Source organism: Lichenostomus cassidix, chromosome 2 (genome assembly GCF_008360975.1).
Source record: "Lichenostomus cassidix isolate B80296 chromosome 2, HeHo_3.0, whole genome shotgun sequence".
Taxonomy (NCBI): Eukaryota; Metazoa; Chordata; class Aves; order Passeriformes; family Meliphagidae; genus Lichenostomus; species Lichenostomus cassidix.
In genome coordinates this window covers 2,249,621-2,273,286 of record NC_139482.1, presented here as the reverse complement: position 1 = coordinate 2,273,286, position 23,666 = coordinate 2,249,621, and the positions used below count along the sequence as shown (strand labels likewise).

General features: G+C 44.0%; 1 protein-coding gene across 7 annotated transcripts in view; it reads right to left on the bottom strand.

Annotated features, from left to right (window-relative positions):
* The window catches only part of OBSCN (obscurin, cytoskeletal calmodulin and titin-interacting RhoGEF), a 168,083-nt gene that overhangs the window by 80,383 nt on the left and 64,034 nt on the right, over positions 1-23,666 (bottom strand). For 2 of the 7 annotated variants that reach the window (XM_085050083.1, XM_085050084.1), the window contains 18 exons: positions 23,158-23,421; positions 21,973-22,239; positions 20,654-20,920; positions 19,163-19,426; positions 18,058-18,324; positions 16,963-17,226; positions 13,682-13,945; positions 13,107-13,370; positions 12,543-12,806; positions 11,813-12,076; positions 10,121-10,384; positions 8,606-8,872; positions 7,985-8,248; positions 7,055-7,321; positions 5,712-5,978; positions 4,757-5,023; positions 3,249-3,515; positions 1,845-2,117 (listed from right to left, as the gene is read on the bottom strand). In XM_085050083.1, coding sequence (XP_084906209.1) covers positions 1,845-2,117; positions 3,249-3,515; positions 4,757-5,023; positions 5,712-5,978; positions 7,055-7,321; positions 7,985-8,248; positions 8,606-8,872; positions 10,121-10,384; positions 11,813-12,076; positions 12,543-12,806; positions 13,107-13,370; positions 13,682-13,945; positions 16,963-17,226; positions 18,058-18,324; positions 19,163-19,426; positions 20,654-20,920; positions 21,973-22,239; positions 23,158-23,421 — 4,785 coding nt within the window. The remainder of the gene's footprint in view (positions 1-1,844; positions 2,118-3,248; positions 3,516-4,756; positions 5,024-5,711; positions 5,979-7,054; positions 7,322-7,984; positions 8,249-8,605; positions 8,873-10,120; positions 10,385-11,812; positions 12,077-12,542; positions 12,807-13,106; positions 13,371-13,681; positions 13,946-16,962; positions 17,227-18,057; positions 18,325-19,162; positions 19,427-20,653; positions 20,921-21,972; positions 22,240-23,157; positions 23,422-23,666) is intronic. The other 5 variants (XM_085050085.1, XM_085050086.1, XM_085050087.1 and 2 more) reach the window with 5 other exon arrangements.

The following is a 23,666-nucleotide window of genomic DNA, read 5'->3' as shown; positions in this document are numbered from 1 at the left end:
TGGGTGAGACCACACACAGAGACAAAAAAACGGGCAAAATCCATCAGAGGACCTACTTACAGCACCAATATTCTGGTATCCTTGAATTGTGCAGTCAGTGTGACAGCAAGCAGGTGTATGCCCTTCACAGGGAAGCCCTCAGGGGTATTTCAAAAGATGGGATTTAACAATAATATCCTGGCTCATCTTTGTTTTTCCTGATCATGTATCTCAGAAAGAGTCACCTTAATATTCTATTTGTATCAGGTTAGATTGGAAAAAACAGATACACTGGTGCATTATAGCTATTTTTAAGACCTTATGGTGTGGCTAGCACAGGTTTTTCCCATGAGAAATTTTCTTGTGTTTTATAAATAAAGATAAAGTTTGGATGTTGTTGGAACAGTGTCCCAGAACTTGGACAGTGCAGGCCTGGCCAATCAGGCCTGGGGAAAGGCTTCTGACTGACCAATCTGGGTGACTTTTGAGAACTCTATATATGTGATGAAATCAAAACAATAAAGGTCATTCCTTCTTGCCACTGAGAACTGGTGCCTTCATTACTCTGCTAGCTGCTCAACAGCGACATTATGGCACTAGAAGTGTTTAGGTGCCTTGCTTGTTAGCTGGAGCTGAGTGCCCAAGTTTGAATAACTTCACCTGGATCACCATTTTTCCAGGCAGAATCCAGCTCAAAGGATGCTCAAGCATCAAAAATAGTCCTATTCTAATTTTATCTCCAGCCCTGGTTTTCTGAGTGGCCAGAGAGAGGCCGTAGGGTCTCAGATTGTGGAAGTAACTACTTCACTTGGGTCCCTGCATTTTCTTTGCTCAGAGCATCGCAGGACTTCCAAAATCAAGACGACTCAGCTGCTTTTTGACAGCACAGCACATCTGAAGTCAAGGAGAGGAGACTGAATTCTCTTGGCAGAGCTGAACTAAGAGAGAGGAGTGAGTTCCTCATTCAAAAAAAAAACAATACAGGCTGCCTTTAGCAGTCAAAGTGGCTGTTGTTTGTTCCATTATCACAGGTGTATTTGCCAGAGCCTTCTGGTTTTAAGTGATAAATCTTTAAAGAATGGACTATGGACTGTTCCCTCCTGCCTGATTTCATACTTGGAGCTTGGGGAGATCACCTGAGAGCCCTTTTCCCATTTCACCTCAGCACTGGGCTGGGAGAGCTGGTAGCAGAGGACAGCTGTGTCCTCCTCCTGCACTTCCATGCTCTGCAGTTTCTCCTTAAAGACTGGAGGTGGCACTGAAATTACAACCAAAGCAAATTGCTCTCTTTGCATTGCAGGCACCTTTGTCTCATTTCTCCGCAGTGTTATTTACTGAGGGCTTGAAAGAAGGTTCTAGGAGGGAAGGAAAAGGGATGAGGGAGGAGAGAGGAGAGGAGAGGAGAGGAGAGGAGAGGAGAGGAGAGGAGAGGAGAGGAGAGGAGAGGAGAGGAGAGGAGAGGAGAGGAGAGGAGAGGAGAGGAGAGGAGAGGATGCATCTGAGCAACCTGATCTACTTGAAGATGTCCCTGCTCAGTGCAGAGGGATTGGAGCACATGGCCTTTAAATTTTGCTCCAAATCATTTTGTGATTCTAAAAGGGGGAAGCAGAAGCAATGCCAATTCCAGGTCTATCCATCCAAGCAGTGAAGCCAAGCCAGTAATTCCTCTAGTAACCAGTGAGCCTAAGGGCTCTGGTGACATGTCCCTGTCCATCTGTGGTGACTGCAGCCACAGACGCTTTGAGGCACAAACACCCCAAAGACAACGAGCAAATGGGGTGATTTATGACCTTGGATTTACTGTCAGCATGAGAAAAACATCCCCTGTTCCCTCAGATCCTGTTCCACACCCCAGGCAGCCCTACCTTTCACTGTGAGCTCAGCCGCCGACGTGTGGCGTCCCACCCGGAAAGTGACAGTGCCAATGTCCTGCTCTGTCACCTTCCTGAGGGTCAGCGTGTGGAACTTCCCTTTCTCCACCGAGATCTCATTCATTTCATTGTTCTGCAGAGCCACATCCTGCAGCTTCCACTCGACGTCCCTCGCATTCTCGTGGGAAACCTGGCAGCGGAAGGTGACATCGTCCCCTTCGGACACCACCATGTCCTTGAGGCCACTCACGATGGTCACGTCAGGCTCTGCAAGGAGGCAGAAGAGGGAAATGAAAGGGAAAACATGGATCAAATCATGGAACCATGAATAATGCAGGCTGCAGTGATTTTTGGCAGTCAGCTGCTCAAAGCAGGGCCAGGTTGCTCAGCACCTTGTCCTTCAAGGACCTCCAAGGGTGGAGACAGCACAGCCTCTCAGATCACATCTCAAACTCTGCTTTCAGTGTACTTGGCAACAGGACAAATGGCTTTTGGATAGTGGCTTTACCACTTGTCCTTGCTCAGAGACACATTGTAAATTGATTTTTTCAATTACACTTGATACTCTAACTGGGTGAACAAGGCATGAATGCTGGATGCCAAAATCAGGATTGTTAAATTTGTTCTGTTTGCACTTGGACATCTTCACAGGGTAACATTAAAGCCTGTTCCTCTCTATTACATTTCTGTGAGCAGAACTGCATTTACTCCAGGCTGATGCTCAAGACTGGCTGAGGACCTGGCTGGCTTTGTCCTGCCAGCAGGATTCACTGGATTAATGTGAGCACAGGGGTTCTGCACTGCAGTTTGCCTGAGTCCTGCTTCTGCAACAGACAAAACCCAGCAGGCAAAAGCTGCACACACCCCAAACCTGCTGGGGAACACCAAAGGAATCATAAAAGCACTACAGTTGGAAAAGATCTCCAAAATCATTGAGTTCAACCACTAAAAAGCAGCCCAATCTCCCCCTGAGCAAGCCCAGTGGATATTCCTACACCATCTGCACAGAAAATGGGTGTGATGTGCAGGGGATCTACACCACGCAGTGGACTGAGGAGATGCTGAGGGTGTTTGTTCCACACCACTGGTCCAACCTGAGCTCTGCAGTGATTTCAGGGCCAGCTGCAGCTGCCATGTGACTGGAAGCTGGGGTTGGACCATCTGTTCACTCCCATGCATATGACATCAAGCAAATATTCCAAGTCATGAGTCACAGATTGCAGCTGCCTTATCCCCTCCTGTCCACCAAGTCCATCTTGGCTTTGGTGCATCCACTGACCAAAAGGTTTTTTATGATACCCTTCCTATGCTCTGTGTTTGTCACAATAATAATGATTACATTGTGAAATCTCAGTTTCCTAAAGCGATAATCTCCCTGTCCCAATAAACAGGTCTTGCCTTTCACGGTCAGCTTGGCAGAGCTTGTCTGGTCTCCAGCCTTGCAGGAATACTCTCCAGCATCCCCAGGCTCCAGGTGGTGCACACGGAGCTCCCGGAGGGTCCCATCCTGCCACATCTCATACTTGGAGCTGGAGTGCAGCAGGACTCCATCCTTCCTCCACTCCACTTCTGCTTTGCTGATGGAAATCTCACAGCGCAGCCTGGCTGTTCCTCCCACCTCCACTTCCTCGTTCCTCAGCTGCTGCTTCAGCTGGGGTTTGATGGCTGTAAAATTAGAAATAAATAATAGATGAGCTGTTTGCTTGAGTGCCAGGTCTGCACAGCTCAGCACAAGGCAGCTGGGCTCTGATGATGCACAACAATTTTGCATTATGTGGTGATATAATAATAAAACTGCTTTTTTCCCCTCCATAAACAGACCTATATTGTGTATATCCAGAGGATCAGAGAGTTTCCCAAATATCTTTGTATTCCATAAAGTCAAGGGCATCCACATCACACCTCTCATGCATCTGCTCTGCATACTGGAAACTCCAACTCACATAAAGATTTTGAGCAAGCAAAACCTGGCACTTTCTGTTTAAACCCATGTAAATCTGTTCACTTTTACAGAAATGCTCCTGATTTTCAGTGCCTAAACCATGTAAAGCTCTAAACTAATTTCTCATTTCTCAGCTCTCTTTTCAAGACCCAGATCCTCATCAGTGAGTCCTTCCAGACGATGCAGACAAATGGACATTTATTCAAATAGATCATGGAACAGCTCAGACAGCAGCTTGTCACTGATGGAAACAAGAAGGGAATATCCAATGTGTGTGTGTGAGCAGTTGGGAAAATGGGAATCTCTGTGTTTGTGGCTCTCTGTCTGAACACTACTGTGAGACAGGTAAAGAAATCACTGGGCTCTTTCACCCATAGTTGAGCCTGTGGCTGCTTTTTGGGTCAGATTCAGCCAAAAGATGTGGTTTGAAAGGTTAGATCAAAGCCAGAGGTTCCACCCAGCTTTGAGACAACCACAGACATTTCACAGGTGATGCTGGGATGGCCTGTTTGAGCAGGGAGGTTGGACTAGTGACCCATTCTGTGATTCTGTGACCAACCACAGATACTATTCCTGTTTTGGTTAAGCACAGCATTCTCAGGATCGTCATAGGAAGACTAAAAATAGCAACCTTAAAATGCTTTTTTAAATGATGCGTGATTTACTATTGATTCAGGTGATCCAGCAAAACTGCAAAACACCAAAAAGAGTTCTGTTAATGTTTCAAAATCCCCACTACGCAGAATTTCTTGCTTTTATCATATCAGAGGAAGAGGTCAGTGCACTGCACTCTGTGCTTTACAGGCTTAAATAGGAACCCTGTCCCACCATATCCACTTCTCTGCACCCTGCTTTATGGCTGTGCACCTCTTTTCCTCATTATCTTAACTTTTGGATTAAATAACATCATTCACAGTTTCACAAATGCCTCTTCTCCTCCAGCCCAGCTGGGTGCAATGCTAACCATTCACTCTGAGGACTGCAGTGCTCTGCTGGTCTCCTGTGTCACAAGTGTAATCAGAGGCATCCTCTGGCTCTACATCATGAATCACAAGCTCAGCTGTGCGACCACTCAGTTTAATTTCATATTTGGCACACGAGAAGAGCTCCATGGTGCCTTTTCTCCACTCCACTGCTGCATTATCCTTTGTCAGCTCACACTGGAATTTCACTGCAGCTCCTTCTTCTGCCTCCTCATCTTTGAGCTGCTTTTGGAAAAGAACTGGAAGAGCTAAAAGAGAAAAAACAAAAGGCAACAGGAGCTTTTATCGAAGCCTGAGTGAAGTCCTGGTTAACACAGTTAGATTGACACTTGGAGAACAAGATATTGTGCTTTTCATGTGTGATATTGCTATGTAGGATCTATATTTTCTAATTTGCCTGGAGCCACCAGGAGACTTTGCTGCTTCAGAAACAGCCATCTGCACCCATAAGATTCATTTCCTTTGTTCCTTGACAAAAAACCTTTCCCAGCAGTGAATTCTTTGATCCCCCAGTTGATCTAACAATGATCTCAAGAGCAAAGAACTTCAAAACTCCGTGGACAGCCTTGAGAGGTCAGGGAGGTCGTTGTCTGTCTTCTTGCAGGATTTGAAAGAAAATATTCTTTTAAAATATCCAAACAACATGTCACGTGAAATGTCCAGATGTTATGTTAAATCACTGCTCTTTCTTTAATTTCTCCTCAGGCACAAAGCTTGAAAGTATTTCCTATTAGAACCCAAAACTCAAGCACAGCACTGGAACAACAAAGTATCATCTTCCTCTATTTTCATGAAAAAAAAATCCTGATACATCAGATGAAGAGGAAAAATATTCATAGAGAATAAGAATAATGAAATTAAAAACACTCCTATTGGAATGGTTGTTTTGCATGATGGAGGAATCTGTTCCTTTAGGATTCAGCTCACACCACATACCTTTCACATGCAGAGCTGCCCTGCTTTCCTGCTCCCCTGTGTCACAGCTGTACTCTCCTGTATCTTCCAATTTGAGATTGTGGATCAAGAGCTCTGCCAGGCATCCCCTCTGCCTCATTTCATATTTCTGGCTGGGCTGCAGCCCCACTCCTCCTTTCCTCCATTCCACTGCAGCACTGGGTTTTGACAGCTCACAGCAGAACGTGGCTGTGCTTCCTTCCTCAAATTCCTCATTGTGTAAAGGCTGCTTAAATGTGACAGGCAGTGCTGTAAAATTGGAGAGGAAATCATTTCAAGAGTGTTTTAGTCCAAGAAGGATCCAGTCCTACCATCATCCTTTAGATGTGGTTTATCCTGATGATTCCATAATCCTGGGGCTGCAACTCTCTGCCTTAGCAGAATCCTTCTTGAACCACTAAGGGAACCAAGAGCTGAGGACAGATGAAGTTAGGAAACATCTGATCTTAGAGTCCACAGAACAGCCTGGTTTGGGGTCTGATGGAGACTTTCCTGTGGAAGAGTTTCCTTGCCAACTTTGGATGCTTTGGGCAAAGATCACTGGGACATGGTCTCTCTTACACAGATCCTTGTCCTTAACAGAGGTCTGTGAGTTTGCAATATTAAAGAAAGACTATTTTACCCCCAATAAAGCTTCCATTAACATATCAAGGATCAAGTTTGCATTTAAAACTCAAGAGGCAGTACAGTAAGAGATCCCAGTGAAGTGATAAATGGAAGGGGAAATCCAGATTTCAGGCTAAGCCTTGCTCTGGGCGGTAGAAGGAGTGGAGGAAAACAGGTGTGGGTTCAAGTTGTCTGCAGTCATCATTTACAGTTGAAGTTCAAAGCCTCCAGAAACCATACAGCACAGTCATGACACAGAAACCCCTCATCCCCTAACTGGTACATCTCTTACTATCCCAGACAGCCATTACACCAAATTAGGCATCCCTTATGCCATTCCCATACCCAGACACACTCTCTGCACTCAGGGCAGGAGGGTTCAGCCTATTTTGACATCATGACAATGTCCAAGGCCAGGTTGCTTGGGGCTCTGAACAACCTGGGACAGTGGAAGGTGTCCCTGCCCATGGCAGGGGATGAAATGAGATGATCTTTAAGGTCTCTTCCAACACAAACCATGCTGGTATTCTATGATTTAACTGCTTTCACACTCCCAACACTGCAAGAAGAATTTTTCTACCTTGCCCATGTGCCATGCCCAGGAAGAACATTTACTCTGGCATGGACCAGCAGCCAAACAAATCAATGGCTGCAGAGAGCACCAGGAAAAGCTCCTTTCACTCCACCCCTGCAGAGCCCAGGGTCACCACTCTGCCTACCATGCACAGCCAGCACAGCTGTTGTCTGCTGGTGTCCAGAGTCACAGGTGTAAATTCCTGAATCATCCAGCTCCAGGTCAGAAATCACCAATTCAGCAGTGCAGCCCTGCTGCCTCATCTTGTATTTCAGACCAGGGTAGAGAGTGACATCCCCTTTCCTCCACTCCACTGGAGCCTTGGGCTTGGTGAGCTCACACCTCAGGGTGGCTGTGCCACCTTCTTCTGCCTCAGTGTCCTGAAGTTCTCCTTTAAAAAGGGCTGGTAGGGCTATAAAAGAGAAATGTGACTTGGAACTACTGCACTTGGGGCTTGGGAAAATGGGAGTAGAGGGAAAATGAAAGCACCAAAAGAGATTTTTTTTTTTTGCAGATGTCTCTAAACCTCAGTGCTCTAGATTCAAACTATGAGGTTGTTTTCCCAAAGAAGTAATAGGAACATCTGCAGAGCAAGAAGAAAAGGATTTCAAGCAGTTAAGTTTGCCATGATATATATAGAAGCTTAATCTAACCTATGATCTAAAAATGGAAAAATAGTTTTCCTACTGTAAAAGTAGCCAGTGTGCTGCCCTGATGACTGAGGAAGTGTTCTGAATACCAGCAGGGAATTTTAAGAGTTCAGATTCCCTTCTAAGACAGAGGGTTGTGAGAGTTCATACTCCCTTTTAAGGCAGGGCATTTTAAAAGTTCAGATCCCCTCTTAAGTCAGGCCACTTGCAGAAGAAATTTTCACTATTCTGACAGCAACATACTGAAAAAATGCATTTAGTTCTGCATTACAATTCCCATTTTCTGCCTGGCCACTCCATGAGCTGCACAGACCAGGCTGTGCTGCACACCTTGTGATTTACAATCTTTTCCTTAAGCAACACTAAACCCCAGTTGTTATTTCTAGAAAACATTAGAACCTCTTCCTTGTTTTGCTGTTTTTTACCATTGACTGTCAGCGTGGCAGTTGTCTGCTGATCTCCACACACACAGGTGTAAACTCCAGCATCCTCCTCCTGCAGCTCATGGATAATCAGCTTTGCAACAGCACCATCCTGACTCATTTTGTATTTCCTGCTCTCTTTGAGCACCTCCTGCCCTTTTTTCCACTGCACCTCAGCAGGTTTTGTCAGCTCACACTGCAGAGCAGCTGTGCCATCCTCCACAGCTTCCAGGTGCTGCAGTTCTCTCTTGAATTCTGGAGGTAGTGCTGAGGAGTGAAAGAGACACCACAGAGAGGGTGAATTTTCCTGAAAAAGCAGCTCAGTGAGGTGCTGGGGGAGAGGTTTCATGGGGTAATTCCAAGCCCTGATCCAGGTCAGTGGAACACAAATTCTCCCCCAGCTTCCCCAGACACTGCATCAGGGCAAGGAGAGTGAGAGGAACCAGCACAGCTGAGGGGGACAAACCAACAGGGGACACTTCTACACAAGGAGGAAACACACAGAGTCCAAAGAAAGAACACAAAGGAACACAGAAGCCCAAGCAAACAGAAAGGGATGGGAACAGACCGTGGCAGTGAGATTTGGGCAGGTTTGGAGGATGTTCATCCTGAGGATTACATTACCATGCACTGTCAAGGCAGCCGTGCTGGTCTCGTCTCCACACACACAGCAATAATCCCCACTGTCACTCAGGGCTAAATCATGGACCACCAGCTCCACCACACATCCCTCCTGCCTCATGCTGTGCTTGGTGCCCGAGGTGAGGACTTGCTGGCCCTTCTTCCACTGGACACAGGCAGGGACCTTGCTCAGCTCGCAGTGCAACGTGGCTGTTCCACCTTCTATCCCCTCCTGGCTGGTCAGCTCTTCTTGGAAAAACGGAGGCACAGCTGGAGGATGCAGGTAAAATGTGTTACAAACGGAGAATGTGTCCTGGGAGGGGTGAGGAAGTGACAGGGGAAAGTTCTGAAGGTTGTGACAGAGGAAAGTTGTCAAGGGAGGGTGAGCATCAGCCACAAAGAGAGGGAAGAGAAATGAGAATATCCTAGTGGGAATTTAACTCCTGATCTTTTTGGGTTTACTCTGGCTTCCTACAGCAAAATTTCACCATCCTCAACAGATTTACACCTGCTTTCCTCCTCGGGAACAATACCAGCTCTGAGCTCCTTAATTCCCATAGGTTTGGTGTCTTTCACAAACCTCATGGCTTTGCACTCTTTTCCTACTCACAGAGCTGCCCTGCTGGTGGCAGAGCTCTCTGCTCATCCTCATTCCTTCTTCCTTGAGATAGATATCCTTGAAGAGATGCATCCAGAACTCTCAGATTCTTCTTGACTCCCAAAGTAAATATCCAGATGCTGAATTCCTGTCTCAGAACACATTTTCCCCACTTAACATAATTCTTGTGAAGAATTGCTGCATTGTGACTTTCACGTAACTAGGTGGGAAAATGGGATATTCCACCTGTTTAACAAGGTTGGATATCTCAGATCTCAAAACTAGTGTCCAGAGCAGTGAGACTAAGTTGAAACATCCAGGCTAGAAAACAGCTTTAGCCTTGATTTGGCACATTTTCCACTCCAGCAGTTCTAAAAGACTTGTTTGCCCAGGAAATTGTTCTTCCAACAAAGGAAGACCAGAAGGAGGTCACAGAAAGAATTTATTCTTTCCTTAGAAAATCATTCTCCTAATGGAAATCTATCTTTGTGCCTCAGGACAGAAGGCACAAAGCCCAAAATAAACATAACTTAGTGCAGAGGAGATGATAACTAACAGAGCCATATTCTTGATATTCCTTATTCCCTGTAATAAAATGGTTGGAATTGAGAATTCCAAAAGGAATAGCAAAGAATAAACAGATTTGTGGTTTAGAGAACAAATGCAGGAAAGGAGAGACCAAAGAATAATGGGGTTAACATGGTAGGAAAGGAATGGCAGAAGGAAAAAGCAAAATGATGGCACAGAGAAAGGCAGACAGGTGTTTTCCAGTTTCCACAGCCTGCAGGGGAGGAGGGGAATATTTTCAAATTAATGGAAGTTCAGTTAATAAGGATGAGCAGACAGAGGTGGAAAACTGAACAGCTTGGAGAAGAGGACAGAGGTTTCCAGTGAGCAAACAGGAGTCAGGATGGCTTTACCCTGGACTGTCAGGACAGCTGTAGTCTGGTGCTCTCCACACACACAGCTGTACTCTCCTGCATCCTCCTCAGCTACTCCATGGATCACCAGCTCTGCCTTGAGCCCTTCCTGCCTCATTTTGTATTTCCCACTTGGTTTGAGGATCCTCTGGTCCTTCCACCACTCCACTGGAGCAGCCTTGGAGAGCCCACAGTGCAGGGAGACTTCTCCACCTTCTTCTGCTTCCTTGTCCTTCAGCTCGTCCTTAAAGAGTGCTGGCAGAGCTGGAGGATGCAGCACAGACAAATGGACATCAGAAAAACACAATTAAAACCCTAATTTCTTTTTCATGCTTGAGATTGTTTTCCCTCTTGCCTTTTTTTTTCAGCCTATTATAGACATTCTTAGCCATAACCAAGTTCAAAAACTCTGAAAGCATCTTTCTTTGAGTGTGATGTGATTTCACTCACCCTGAGGGATCAGTCCCTGGGTGTCTGTGGCTATTCATAGTAAAAAAACAAAATAGAAAGACTCAGACCTCAGATCAACAGCACTCACAAATAACACTGCTGGATTCAGAACTATTTTACCCCCACAAATATAATTTTTTGGAGGCTGCTATTGTTATTTTCTGGTTTGTTTTTATTAAACTATTACAGCCCCACCTGTGTGAAAGCAGTCAGATTTCAAAATAAAATTACTTTTAATTTTAAATTGAAGTTTGAAGGGCCATTACATCTAATAAGCATTTCAGATTCTTACGAATGGGAAATATTTTTGAAATCATAACTCAAAGGCAGAACCACCTACAGGAAAACTAATGAATATTTGTTCACAAAATAAAGGGGTAAAGGGGTACAGAACACCAACAGTACACCCCAAATGCCCCAGGAAAAGTCCATGCCACAGGAAAGCCCAGATCTCATGTTTTTGGAAAGATCTGGAGGGGACAGAACTGGATCTCTGATTAAGCAAGCTCCTCAAAGCCAAGAAATATTACTCCATTAAAATGGATATTCCTCAATGAGAGCAGAAATCAGGTAATGAGGTTATTAACATAAGGATTTATTTATGGATTGGCTTACTGGGAGCTGGCAGGATAAAGAAGAGCACAACTTCTGTGTGGTTTTGGGTTTCTTTTTAATCCCTAACTGTCAGGGTATTCCTGATCCCCACACAGAGGAGCTGATCCCACATCCTTCAAACCCAGATTTGGGGTGAGAAGCTCTGGAATGATAATTCTTATCTCACTCTGCATATCTGACTTGTCTGAAGGATCTGGAACACTCAGAGGAATCCATGGCCATGTGGCTCAGCAGAGAATCTCCTCCTCCTGCTCTCCCAACCCTCAATCCTCCTTTTCCAGGCCCTGGAGAACAGAGCCTGGCAGACCAAAGCTGTGGGATTTTGAGAAAACTGTGGTGGACTGAAGTGAACTAAGGGGTTGAAGCTGTAAAATGAAAATATCCAAGAAGAGGGGATTTGCACAGAAAGAAACTTCTCATTGTATCCTTTTAAAGGACAGATTAATAACAACCCAAAAATTTGCCATGAGCGACTCTTTCTCAGGAAGAAATGAGTTATAAATAGAATGAAGGAAGAGGAAGGGATAAAAATAAAGACAAGCTACCAACCCAGGGAACGAACAAACTGAATTTCAGAATGATGTCTATCCTGAGAGCTATTTAGCAATTTTAATAAGGTCATTTTACCATGAACTGTTAAGGTTGCTGTTGTCTTCTGGTCACCACACACACAGGTGTAATCTCCAGCATCTTTTACTTCTAGGTCACAAATGACCAGCTCTGCAGTGGTGCCAGACTGTCTCATCTGGTATTTATCACATGTTTTGAGCACTTTGGGCCCTATTTTCCACTGCACTGGAGCTTCTTTGGTTAATTCACACCTCAGAGTGATTGATGCTCCTTCTTGGGCTTCTTCATTCTTCAGCTCTTCCTTGAAAAGCACTGGCAGGGCTGGGAATGGAAATTCAATACAAAGTGTATTTAAGCTAAGTGATCAGCTTTGGGAATTCTCAGCTGAAGTTCAAATCTGGCCAAATCAGGGGGGTTGAGGTTGAGGTTATCACTATGATGATCTGGAAAATTGAATCCAGTGGCAAGACAAGAAGTGCTGAGCTGGGAGGCCAAAGTGCAAGAGGTTGGATGGATTCAAGGTGGAATTTAAAGGATTTGTCACAGGGAAAGAACACCTCAGCTGGTCTGATTTCCTGGGTGTAATTCCCTTAAACCTACAGCACAGCAGTGAGTCTGCAAGGAGAGTTTTTCCTGTCTCAGATCCCTTTTCGGCAACACCGAAACCAAACAGCTGAACAAGAACTGGAGACAAATTAACTCCCAGGAAAAAAGACAATAGGTGAACACTTCCCACACCAAGAGGATGTTTCAGACAAACAGAAAATGGACATTCATCTGCATTTACCATTCACTGTCAGGGAGGCTGTGCTGTGCTCATCCCCACACACACAGCTGTAATCTCCAGCATCCTGCAGCTCTAGGTCACGAATTTCCAGCTCAGCCAGGGCACCCTCCTGCCTCATGATGTATTTTTCACTTGCCCTGAGTATTTTGTTCCCTTTTTTCCACGCCACAGCCGCAGCCTTGCTCAGCTCACAGCGCAGAGTGGCTGTTTGGCTCTCCATGGCTTGCAGGTCCTTCAGGTCTTCTTTGAAAAGGGCTGGCAGGGCTGAAGGTCACAAAAAGGACAGAGGACATTAAAAGGGACATGTGGCACACAGGTGACAGGAGGGATGGGGTGGTACAGAAGCAGAGAACACTTTAGGGTGGATGCAGGGTGTTTCCCTCATAATTCTGGGACGCTGGACAAACCAATAGACAGGGGGAAAAAGCAGCCTGGATGCAACCAGATCTTACAGAGAGTTTACAGCTTTAAAGGAACAATTCAACCACAGGTGAACACACAACCAATATCAACAAGCTGGCCTGGAAATACACAAAAATACAGATATATGTACGTTATTTTTACCATGCACTATCAAGGCTGCTGTTGTCTCCTGCTCTCCACACACACACGTGTATTCTCCAGCATCTTTCAGCTCCACATCCTGGATAAGCAGCTTCATGACTGTGCCCTCCTGCCTCATTTTGTACTTGTGGCTGGCCTGGAGCACAGTGCTGCCCTTCCTCCACTCCACGGGGGCAGCTTTGGTCAGCTCACACCTCAGAGTGACCGCCTGGCCCTCAGTCACCTCCTCGTCCTTCAGGCTCTGCTGGATGCCTGCAGGCAGCGCTGGGGATGCAATGGGATAAATGCATTAAAGGGTTAAAGGGAGCAGCAAGCACAGCCTGCTGGGTGTGGGGTGGGCAAGGAAAGGTGGGGAGGTGTCTGCAGGCTTGATCTCAAATCTGCTTTAGGGATTAGGTCCTAAAACCACTTTATACATGAAACTGGGGGAAGTTTTTACACTTAAATCACAAAATGGTTATGCCAAGCAAGGTCAGACTCAGAGGAAATTCACACAGATAACAATGCCCATGGTGATAAAACAATTCAAACCATGAGCCTGATAATGATGGCACCCAGCTGGAGTTGGTCATTACCATGCACTGCCAGGGAAGCTGTGGACTGCTCCTCCCCACACACACAGCTGTAATCCCCAGCGTCACTCTCAGTCAGGTGGTGGATCACCAGCTCTGCAGTGACATCCTTCTGCCTCATTCTGTATTTCTCGCTGGGTCTGAGGGTTGTGTTCCCCTTTTTCCACTCCACTGGGGCAGCTTTGGTGAGCTCACAGCGCAGAGTGACTGCTTCACCCTCCTTGGCCTCCTCATCTCTTAGCTCTTCTTTGAACTGAGCAGGAAGGGCTGAGGAGCAGAGCAGCAAAGGTTTTCATGACAAGCAGATCTTCACCACCAAAATAAACCACCCTGATGTTTCCAGTATCTATCCATGCCTGGTTATTAGTGTGAGGATCATCTCCCAGAAGGAAGATGCTCATTTGTATCATGGACAAAGAAGGGTCTTGTCATTTTTTAAAGTAAATTTTAAGCAAATTTGCTGATTGGTTTAAAGATGTCTAAAGAATGAACAGCAGGGATGGGGAAACTTCATGTATTGTCAAAGCTAACTTTTTCAGTATAACCCAGCCTAGAAAATTGATACCACAGGTTACACCAGAATCAGAAAAAAAAGCTAAAGTAGAAAATGACGAAGTTTTAATTTACATTTTAAGGATGCCTAGCCTGGAGTTAGGAGAAGACTGAAGAGCAGAATCAATCTCTTGGAAGTCTTTGGGTAGCAATAAAAAGGAAAGAGAAGAATGGTGGAAACAACTGTGGAAATCTGCCCTAAAACCCTCCCACCAGGAAGTTCAGGTGCACCCTGACACCTCATTTCTTTTGGAACAAGAATTTGGGATGAACAGAATCATTCAGAGTGTAAGACTGGATGAAAATGTGGCAATGTGTGGAAGCAGGAGGATGGAATGACATCCACTAAGTCTTTGGAATGGGGTGGGAACTACATTTGGATATAGAATAACTATGAAAGAGCTTGAGGTCTCCAATTCCTAACTCTGACCAGCAAGGAAGAAATAATTGAGAATAAGGATGTGGAGGATAATTGTGCAGACATTAATGTGAATAGATTAGAAGGAAGGAAAACAACAAGGGAGATGTTGGTCTGCCTCTCTTTCAGGAATGTGAGTTGGTGATGAGTGACATGGGGAAAACTGAAGTGTTTAATTCCTTTTTCTTCCTTATTCTTAAATGTCAAATTTGATTAAGGAAGTAATGCAAATTCTGGTTAGGATAAGAAATAAAATAAAGAATTAGAGAATATTTGAATAAATATATTCTCAAAGCACCTTGGTGTGATGAAATTTGTCCTGGAATCCTTAAAGTGAAGTGCAACCACTTTCAGACATTGACAGTGAGACTGCAAAAATCAAAGAGAGTGGCTGATGTTTCTCAAGTATGGAAAAGCCAGAAACTAAGAGGTGAAAAGTATCTCACAGATTGAAATATACACATTTAGTTCTTGCTGTGTAAACTGGGATTCTAAAATCCCAGAGACTAAAGAAAGAAAAGTGACTTGTGTAAATCAGTGGAGCCAATGGAGCTCCAAGTGTATAAAAATAGGTGGAGGTGTGGTCTTCCATGGTCTTAGTTTGATAGATCTCCATGGAGCAAAGTGGAAATTTAGGAATACTCTTCAGTCTTGAAGCTGAATCCCATTCCCAGTGCTCCTCTTGGAAAAAAGGAAGAGAATGCAGGGAGAGGATCCAAGGAATTATGGACATCTCAACTTAATGCTTTGAAAAACTTGGATTTGCCAACAGCTTTTTCCTCATGAAGGAGTGGGCCAGGGTAATTTTTTTCTTGGTATAGATTAAGCTTCGATGACACATTATATGTTCTACATTATTATTTTAGTAAAGTTTTAACTTTAACTTAGACATAGGTGGAGTTGAAGAAGGAAAGTGCTACTAATGTGAAAACCACAGTTACAGAGTATTGAACTGGATTTACACTCACGATGAAAGAATGAGTTCAGCAGAGTTTCTCACTACTGAGTTCAGTATTGATCAGCATTTTCTGTAGTGACTTAGACAAAGAAATGCAAAGTTTGATTAATTTTGAAGACGATCTCAATGTGGGAAGGGAGAGAAGGTGAAAGCACTTCTTTAAAATAGATTAAGGTATAGAAGACTTGTTTGAAGTAGAGGTGAAGAAATAGGCTGCAATTCAGCAAGGGCAGGTGGAAAATATTTAGGAACAATCAACAACACAAATACAAGATGGGGCAGATATGCAGTGGGGGATTTGGGGTGATAAGAGTCCATGGAGAAAATGCAAGTCAAAAAACTCCAGTCTGATACTAATAAAGAAATCCTCCTAGTTGAGATGTATACCTTGGAGTGTCGCATTACTTCTTGTTTCAAATTTTATAGAAGTATTTCTGCCTTTCTATAAAATTTGAAACTAGAATAATGACTTAAGCCAGTTCAAGAAAGACTTCTGAAATAAAGAACAGCTCTCTGGCAGAAATTATGAGGACTTGGGGCTCGAGGATGGACTAAGTGACTTGTACAAGTCCATTTCAATTCTATTTTTCATGGTTAAATTGAAAGTTCAAGACTGAAGCAATCCTTGGTTTTTTGGAACATGCAGAGATGAAAAGGTCTGGGCAGAAAAGCAAAGAAATCAACCCCCTGAATTCAGACTTACTGGATTTCCAAGTGAGAAAGAAGCTGAAATTACTTCTGACTATCTGGTGTTAATAGTGAAAATAAATTTTCCCTCTCTTCCATGGGAAGTTTGCAAATTAATTTGACTGAGGGCTGTGAAATATTAACCTATTCTGCAGTACCTGAATAAAAATTACCATCCTTGGTCAGAGTTACAAAGAAAAGTTCTACTGAACCAAGTTGGTTTTTTTTTATTATTTAAAATTATTTGTCAAATCCTAATGCCACTTGAAATAAAACTGCTCTTATAAAGAGCTATGAATGTTCCTGCTGCTCCATCTTTCAAGTCAAAAGTGACTAAAAAAAAAGTAGTTTCAAGTCAAAAGTGAGTAAAAGAAAACAGTTAAAAAAAAAAAAAGTGACATCCTTCAGCCTTTGGAGTGGTGCAAAGCAATGCAGCTCTGCACCAGCAAGAGCAAGAAAAGGAAAACAGGGAAAATGTTAGTAAAATCAATGGAACTACAATTCTGATTAGAATTAGACAAAAAATCACAATAAAAGGAAGAAAGTTGGCCACAAACAGAATTAATAATGGCAAGATTAGAGGAAGAACTCGCTGTGTGTCAGTAGTGAGGATTCCAGAGGAGGAGGGAGAAACACCACACAAAAATCTCCCATTTCTGTGCTCTTTACCATGCACTGTCAGTGCTGCTGTTGTCTTCTCCTCTCCACACACACAGCTGTATTCCCCAGCATCCCTGACCTCCACAGCATGGATCAGCAGCTGGGCTGTGGTCCCCTCCTGCCTCAGAGTGTATTTCTCACTGGGTTTGAGCACTTTGTGCTTCTTTCTCCACTCCACGGGGGCAGCCCTGGACAGCTCACACTGGAGAGTGGCTGTTCCACCTTCCGTGGCTTCTTCATCCACCATCTCCTTCTGGAAGTGCACAGGCAGGGCTGAGGGGTCAAAAGGAGCAGAAGGTGTGACCATGGCAGCGACTCAAGGGACCATTTGATGTGGGCTGACAGCCACAAGGGAGAAGCAAAGCCTGTCCTAATCAATTCCAGCAGGATTGATGACCAAAGAGTGACTTTGGAAAGCTGGGAAACACCTCATTCAGGAGTCAGAGAGGGTTTTCATGGTAAAGTCCATGGTATGAAATGGAGAACCACATCAATCTCGACTTCAGACCTGCAAGACTGAGCCCCACCTGCTCAGAATGGACAATAAAGCCTAACCAGAGCATCTAAATTCTATGGCGATGCAAATCATTGCTGAAAAAGTTCATGAATGAACCTATATTTGAGGCATTAATTTCACTTTTCCATGAGGGGCTTTTGAAGGTCCTTTTCAAACCAAACTATTCTATTGTTTCTCCTCATATAGGGGTCTAGAAGAACTTGACCACCAAATCATTCTGAAACACTGAAAACTGAAAAAAAAATCTCAAAACAGATCTTCTCAGCTTTAGGACTGTGACATCTTTACAATCAACATCACAATAATGTGATTTTCCACTTCTCAGCACCTACTACTGACCATAGGCATCAAAGAAATGAGTTAACACCATGATGAATATCTGAAATCGTTGCCATGAACCTCCAGCCTGTGCCTGACACTGACCAAAACATCCAGGAATTTATTCCCATGTCCAACCAGATATAGCTAAACTCATCAAAAACAGGGCTGCACTTTCAAAGCTGACACTCCTACACTCTTAAAAAAAAAAGATAGATGTTTGAAAATCATCTCTTTGATTTGCTATGCATTCCCATTTTTATTTTTACCATTCACTCTGAGCGCAGCCGTGGTCTCCTGCTCTCCACAAGAGCACGTGTAATCTCCAGCATCCTCCAGGACTAAATCACGGATCACCAGCTCTGCCACCGTGCCCTCACACCTCAGGGTGAACTTGTCACTTGTCCCCAGGGCTGTGTCTCCTTTCCTCCACGCCACGGCAGCTCCGGCTTTGCTCAGCTCACAGCAGAAAGTGGCTGTGCCATTTTCTGTGCCTTCCACGTTCTTCAGCGCTTTTGTAAAGTGAGGAGGGAGGGCTGAAGATCACAGGTGAAAGAGAGGACTTTAAAATTGAGGAAATGCCATGTCTTGACTGCTCCACTGGATTAAAATGCTTTAACCTCTAAAATGTTTTAGAATATAGAAGCTGAGAGGCAAAGGATGGTTTCAGGGGCATCCCTGACTTGTGCTGTGCAAGACACCACATTCAGCACCTCACACTGATTTGGAAATCAGTGTTGATTCATGACAACTCTGAGAACCATAAAAGACAGACAGGCAGCTGGAAAACACCTTATTCATAAGTCAGAGGGTGTTTTTGATGATATGATCCATGGCATGGCATGGAGAACCACACCAGTCTCACCTGCTCATCTATCACTGATTTGGAAATCAGTGTTATAAAACTATCATCAGTACTGGGAGATGTGTTTTAAAGGCATTTTAAGATATAACAACAGAAAGCTGATCCCAAGATTTCAAGGAGCTATGGACAGCTCTTTCCTAAAACCAGATTAATTAAAATTAACAGCATGTTGTCTAAAATTAAGATTTCATAACTTTTTAAGTTCATTCAAGAAAAACAAGTGAAATCACAGTGATACTCCCTAAAGAAATTAATGAGTGAAAATTCTCCCAAGTGCTATTTCTGACTTCATCAAGCTTTTCATTATCCACTTCCAGGTTCCATCAGCAGGAAAGAGTGATGCTGTTTATCAATCCCAAGGGAAGGACTTTCAGGGGAAGATATTCCCAGTGGTTGGAACAGCTGCCACAACATTTAAAAACAACAGAAGGGATCAAGAGCAGATTGTGATCCCACATGAGGACCACAGATGACAATGCAGAAAATTCCTATTAACCCAGATATTTTACCATGCACTGTCAGGGAAGCAGTGGTTGTCTTGTCTCCACACACACAGCTGTAATCTCCTGCATCTCCTTCCTCCAGGCTGTGGATTGTCAGCTCAGCAATGGTGTCCTTCAGCCTCATTTTGTATTTCTCACTAGGTCTGAGCACCTCTTGCCCTCTCCTCCACTCCACCTGGGCAGGTTTGCTCAGCTCACACTGCAGAACTGCCGTCCTGTTTTCCATGCCTTCCACATTGGCAAGATCTCTTTTGAACAGTGCAGGCAAAGCTATGGGGTGTAATATAAACAGAGAGGACATCAAAACCATTAACCAGAGCTCAGGGGACTCAGGACTGGCTCCTGTGGCCAGTCCTCCACCATTACAGGAAAACAAATCAGGGTCTGGAAAACTGCATCGAATAGAAAACTACTGCAGGATCCCACCAGGATAATTTCCACCACGACCTGCTTCTAACGTTGACTTGTTCATCACTTCCCAGCTCATTCCAATAGTCCTCCCTACCTATTTCACTCTGAAATCATCTATCTTGAGCATTAATGACCTGAACTTTAATTAAAAGTTATCAACCCATGTGACAGCACTGCTATCTGGAGATCCCTGCCTTTCCTAGCATCAACATTTATATTTCCTGTTAAAAAAAATAGTAAAATAGCTTCAGGTGCACTTTTTAACCAATATTTCAAAGGATGTAATGACACTAATGTAAGGATTACAGGGTTTTTTTAGCAGCATTCAACAAGTTGCCTTATGATGTGTCACTAAAATAAAAAGTGACTTGCATAGGGATGGAAATGATAGGTCAAAAGAGGGGAGGAACAGAAATTCCTCCAGCTGGGAGAAAGAAGAAGAAAAAGTGTGCAGAAAATCTGGGAGAATAGTTTTGCCTCCTCAATTTCTCCCTGTCCTTGGCAGCTTTTTATCCATAAGAGGTATCTTAAATAAAAGCTGTACTTTCATGTATGGGGGCTGTACATGATCTACTCTTTCTGGAGAGGCAACCAGAGCTCATCACCATCCACCACAGCAGAGACAGGAACAAAATTTCCCCCACTATTCCCCAAGTCAGGACCTGCAGAATAATTCTGAGGGGTGGAGTTTTATTTAAGCACCATTTCCTCAGCAGAATATACCACAATTCTGCAAAAGAGGAGGGCAGTCACTCATTCCTGAATGGAAAAACCTCTCACTGACTGAGCTCAGCAGATTTTAAGAGCTTTCCTTCAGGTCAAGCAGGAAAATCCACTGATGTCAGGGAGACACAATGGCAAACCCTCTGAGAACAACCTTGTTTGTGATGAGAAATTCTCACAACTTTTCTTTACTCTGAGATAAAGCCATCAGTTTCAAACTGACAGACAGTGGGAGATGGGGTGAAACAGCACCAGTAGACCAAGAAAATACTGCAGAATCAAACCACAAAGCAAGTGGGAAGGAGAGAGGGAAAAGGGATGTCCTCAAGGTACTGCTATCCCAACAGAGAACGGCTTTTTTACCATGGACTGTCAAGACAGCCGAGGTCTTCTGATCTCCACACACACAGCTGTACTCTCCTGTATCTTCCACCTCCAGATTTCGGATCAGCAGCTCTGCAGCCGTGTCCTCCTGCCTCATCCTGTACTTTTCACTCGGTCTGAGCACCTTGTCCCCTTTTTTCCACTCCACGGGGACGCCGACCTTGCTCAGCTCGCAGCGCAGGGCGGCTGTGGCACCATCTGTGGCCTCCCTGTTCTTCAACCCTTCCTTGAAAAATGCAGGCAGAGCTGAAGGACAGCAAGAGCAGCAGTGAGATGTAACGCTCCAAAGAGTTAAAATTAGGTTTCTTTTTCCCCTCTTATCTTGAACTGATTTATCAACACAACAAAAGAGATTCTCGAGGGTCTCTGTGAATCAGCATTGGGAAGGAAATGTCATCACTGGGAGAGGATTTGATGCTTGCAGTAATTCATAAGGGTATTTTACATTACTTTGTGTCAGAAATCAATACAAATGGAAGTAGAAAGCCCATTTTTTTTCCCCTGTGAAATTTCAATCGAAAGGAATAAACACCAATCTGAAATTTCTGGAAAGAAAATGGTTTTCTTATGTGACATTTTAAAGCACAGTGGGAGGATGTTTGCTATGTTTCCACATACTAAAGCAAACAGAGAGACATTTTACATTAAAAAAAAAATGAAACTGTGAAGTTTCATTTTAAATGTCAGTTTGAAATGAAATTGTTCATTTCAATACATGGTGGGAAAACAAGCATTTTCACCTGAACTGACATACCCTTTCAGAGATGTCAGGTTCAGTGAAAATCAAAGTTCTCCCTGAGAATGGTTGTCCCTTAGAAGGTCTGGGCTTGTTTTACACAGAACACCAACTGAATTCCATGACAACTGGGCTGAAGGTATAAAAGCACTTTGTTGTCTCAGGCATGGAGTATGGGCATAAGATTCCATGGAATAACCTAATCCTTTTGGAATTTTATGAAACCTTAAAATGCCTAAGACATCATCCCTCTGATGTAACACAATTTTTGGCTTGAGCGCGACGGGGAGTCTAATAAAGGACATTTCAAGGGAAAAGCAAAATGATGGTTCCTAATTAAAAGAGTGGCAGCAATCCTGTGACTTGGACACCAATATCCCTCTCATGCCAAACATTCCAGCTGCCCAGAAACCAATGGATGCACTTCAGTGCCATCAGTGAGCTCTGGATAAAGGTCTGGCAGAAGGAGGAGATGGGAGTGAGTGTAAGCAGGGATCTGTCCAAAGGAACAGAGAAATCAGGATAGCTACTTTCAGGATGTGTCTTGTTCTGTTTGTTTTACCATGAACTGTTAACACTGCCATGGTCTGCTGGTCTCCACACACACAGGAATAATTCCCAGCATCCGCCACGTCTAGATTTTGGATTACAAGCTCAGCCACGACACCTTCCCGCTTCATTTTGTATTTATCACTCGGCTTGAGGCTCTTGAAGCCTTTCTTCCACTCCACGTTAGCAGCAGCCTTGTTCAGCTCACAGTGCAGGGAGACACTTTTACCCTCGGTGGCTTCTTTGTCTGTGAGTCCCTTGGTGAAAAGGGCAGGCAGGACTGCAGAGCAAACACGGACATGGCATCAACCCTGGGCAAGCCTCACCCACAACCTAACCCCTCTCTCATCTCCCTGCAGCCACCTGGGTCTCCTCCAGGATTGTATTCCTCCACAATTTTTCTCTAACCTTTCAAAAGATGATTCATTCTGGTTTTTTTTCTGTACTTGTGCTTTCAAACTTTCTTCAAAATCAAGCTATCTGCAAATGTAGTTGACAAGCCAACTACCCTTTATTTATAACCATAAAGTCAAGGAGATTAAATTGGAGGCCATATTTCAATATGAGACCCAGAGCATTTTGCTTCCCTTGAGAAAAGCAGCAGTTCTTCAGGAAGTGCCTGATTCATGGCACTGTCTGAATTTTTGTAAATCACAGTCCCTTAAAGCAGAGCAGTTGCAAACATGCTGTCAGTTTTCTGCAGAAATAAAATATTTGCTTGGGAAGTATTAAGCCAAAATTGGTAAAAAAGGGGCTGGGAATAGCAGGAGCATAAAAAGGCTATTTTTCATTAAGATTATCCTTGTGTAGCATCATACATTGATGAAAACTTATTCCTCTTAGGAGCAATAAGAGTCACAGTCTAAGTGACAAAAAGTAAATATTATTCCCACTTTTAGGTCAATTCCTATGGGAAAACTTCAAAACAAGCAGCTATTCTGTACTAGGGAGGTTGTGTTGAATTGGGAACCTGTTCTCCACTTGTCATTTGAGCAGAACACCTTGGAAGGCAAACAGCACATCAAGAGGGCATCAGGTGAAAGGAGAATAAGAGAGAAGGAAGAAAGGATAGGAAAATTAATCAGCAGAAAGGAGGATAGGAAGTACACAGGGATCAGAGGAAGCAGATGTAAGAGAGGAAGAGATCTTGGAATGACACAGGCTGACTTGGGACACATGCTGAGAATTTCTTTTTTACCATTCACTGTCAGAGCAGCCGTGGTCTGTTGGTCTCCACATACACAGCTGTACTCCCCAGCATCTGCCAAATCCAAATCCTGGATCGTCAGCTCCACAAAGGGACCTTCCTGCTCTATTTTGTACTTTTCACTTGGCTTGAGCACCACATTCCCCTTTTTCCACTCAACTGGGGCTGATTTGCTCAGTTTACAGTGCAGAGTCACTGCCTCCCCCTCTGTAGCTTCCATGTTCATCAATTCCTCTTGGAACAGGATAGGCAAGGCTGAAGGGTGCAACACCAACAGAGAAGGAATCAGCAGCAGAATGAAATGAAATTAAATGAACTGGATTGTGCTGTCAGTATTACTGTGCTGCAGTGTGTAAATTCAATTTAAAAAATGCTCCATTTCTAGGTGGGTAATGTCAAAAGCGGGGGTAAAACCTCCTAGAGGAGAGAGAAATAAATTAAACAATATAACGTATAGGTGTTATCTCAAGGCAAAAATAGCCCAAAGGAATATTCTCTGG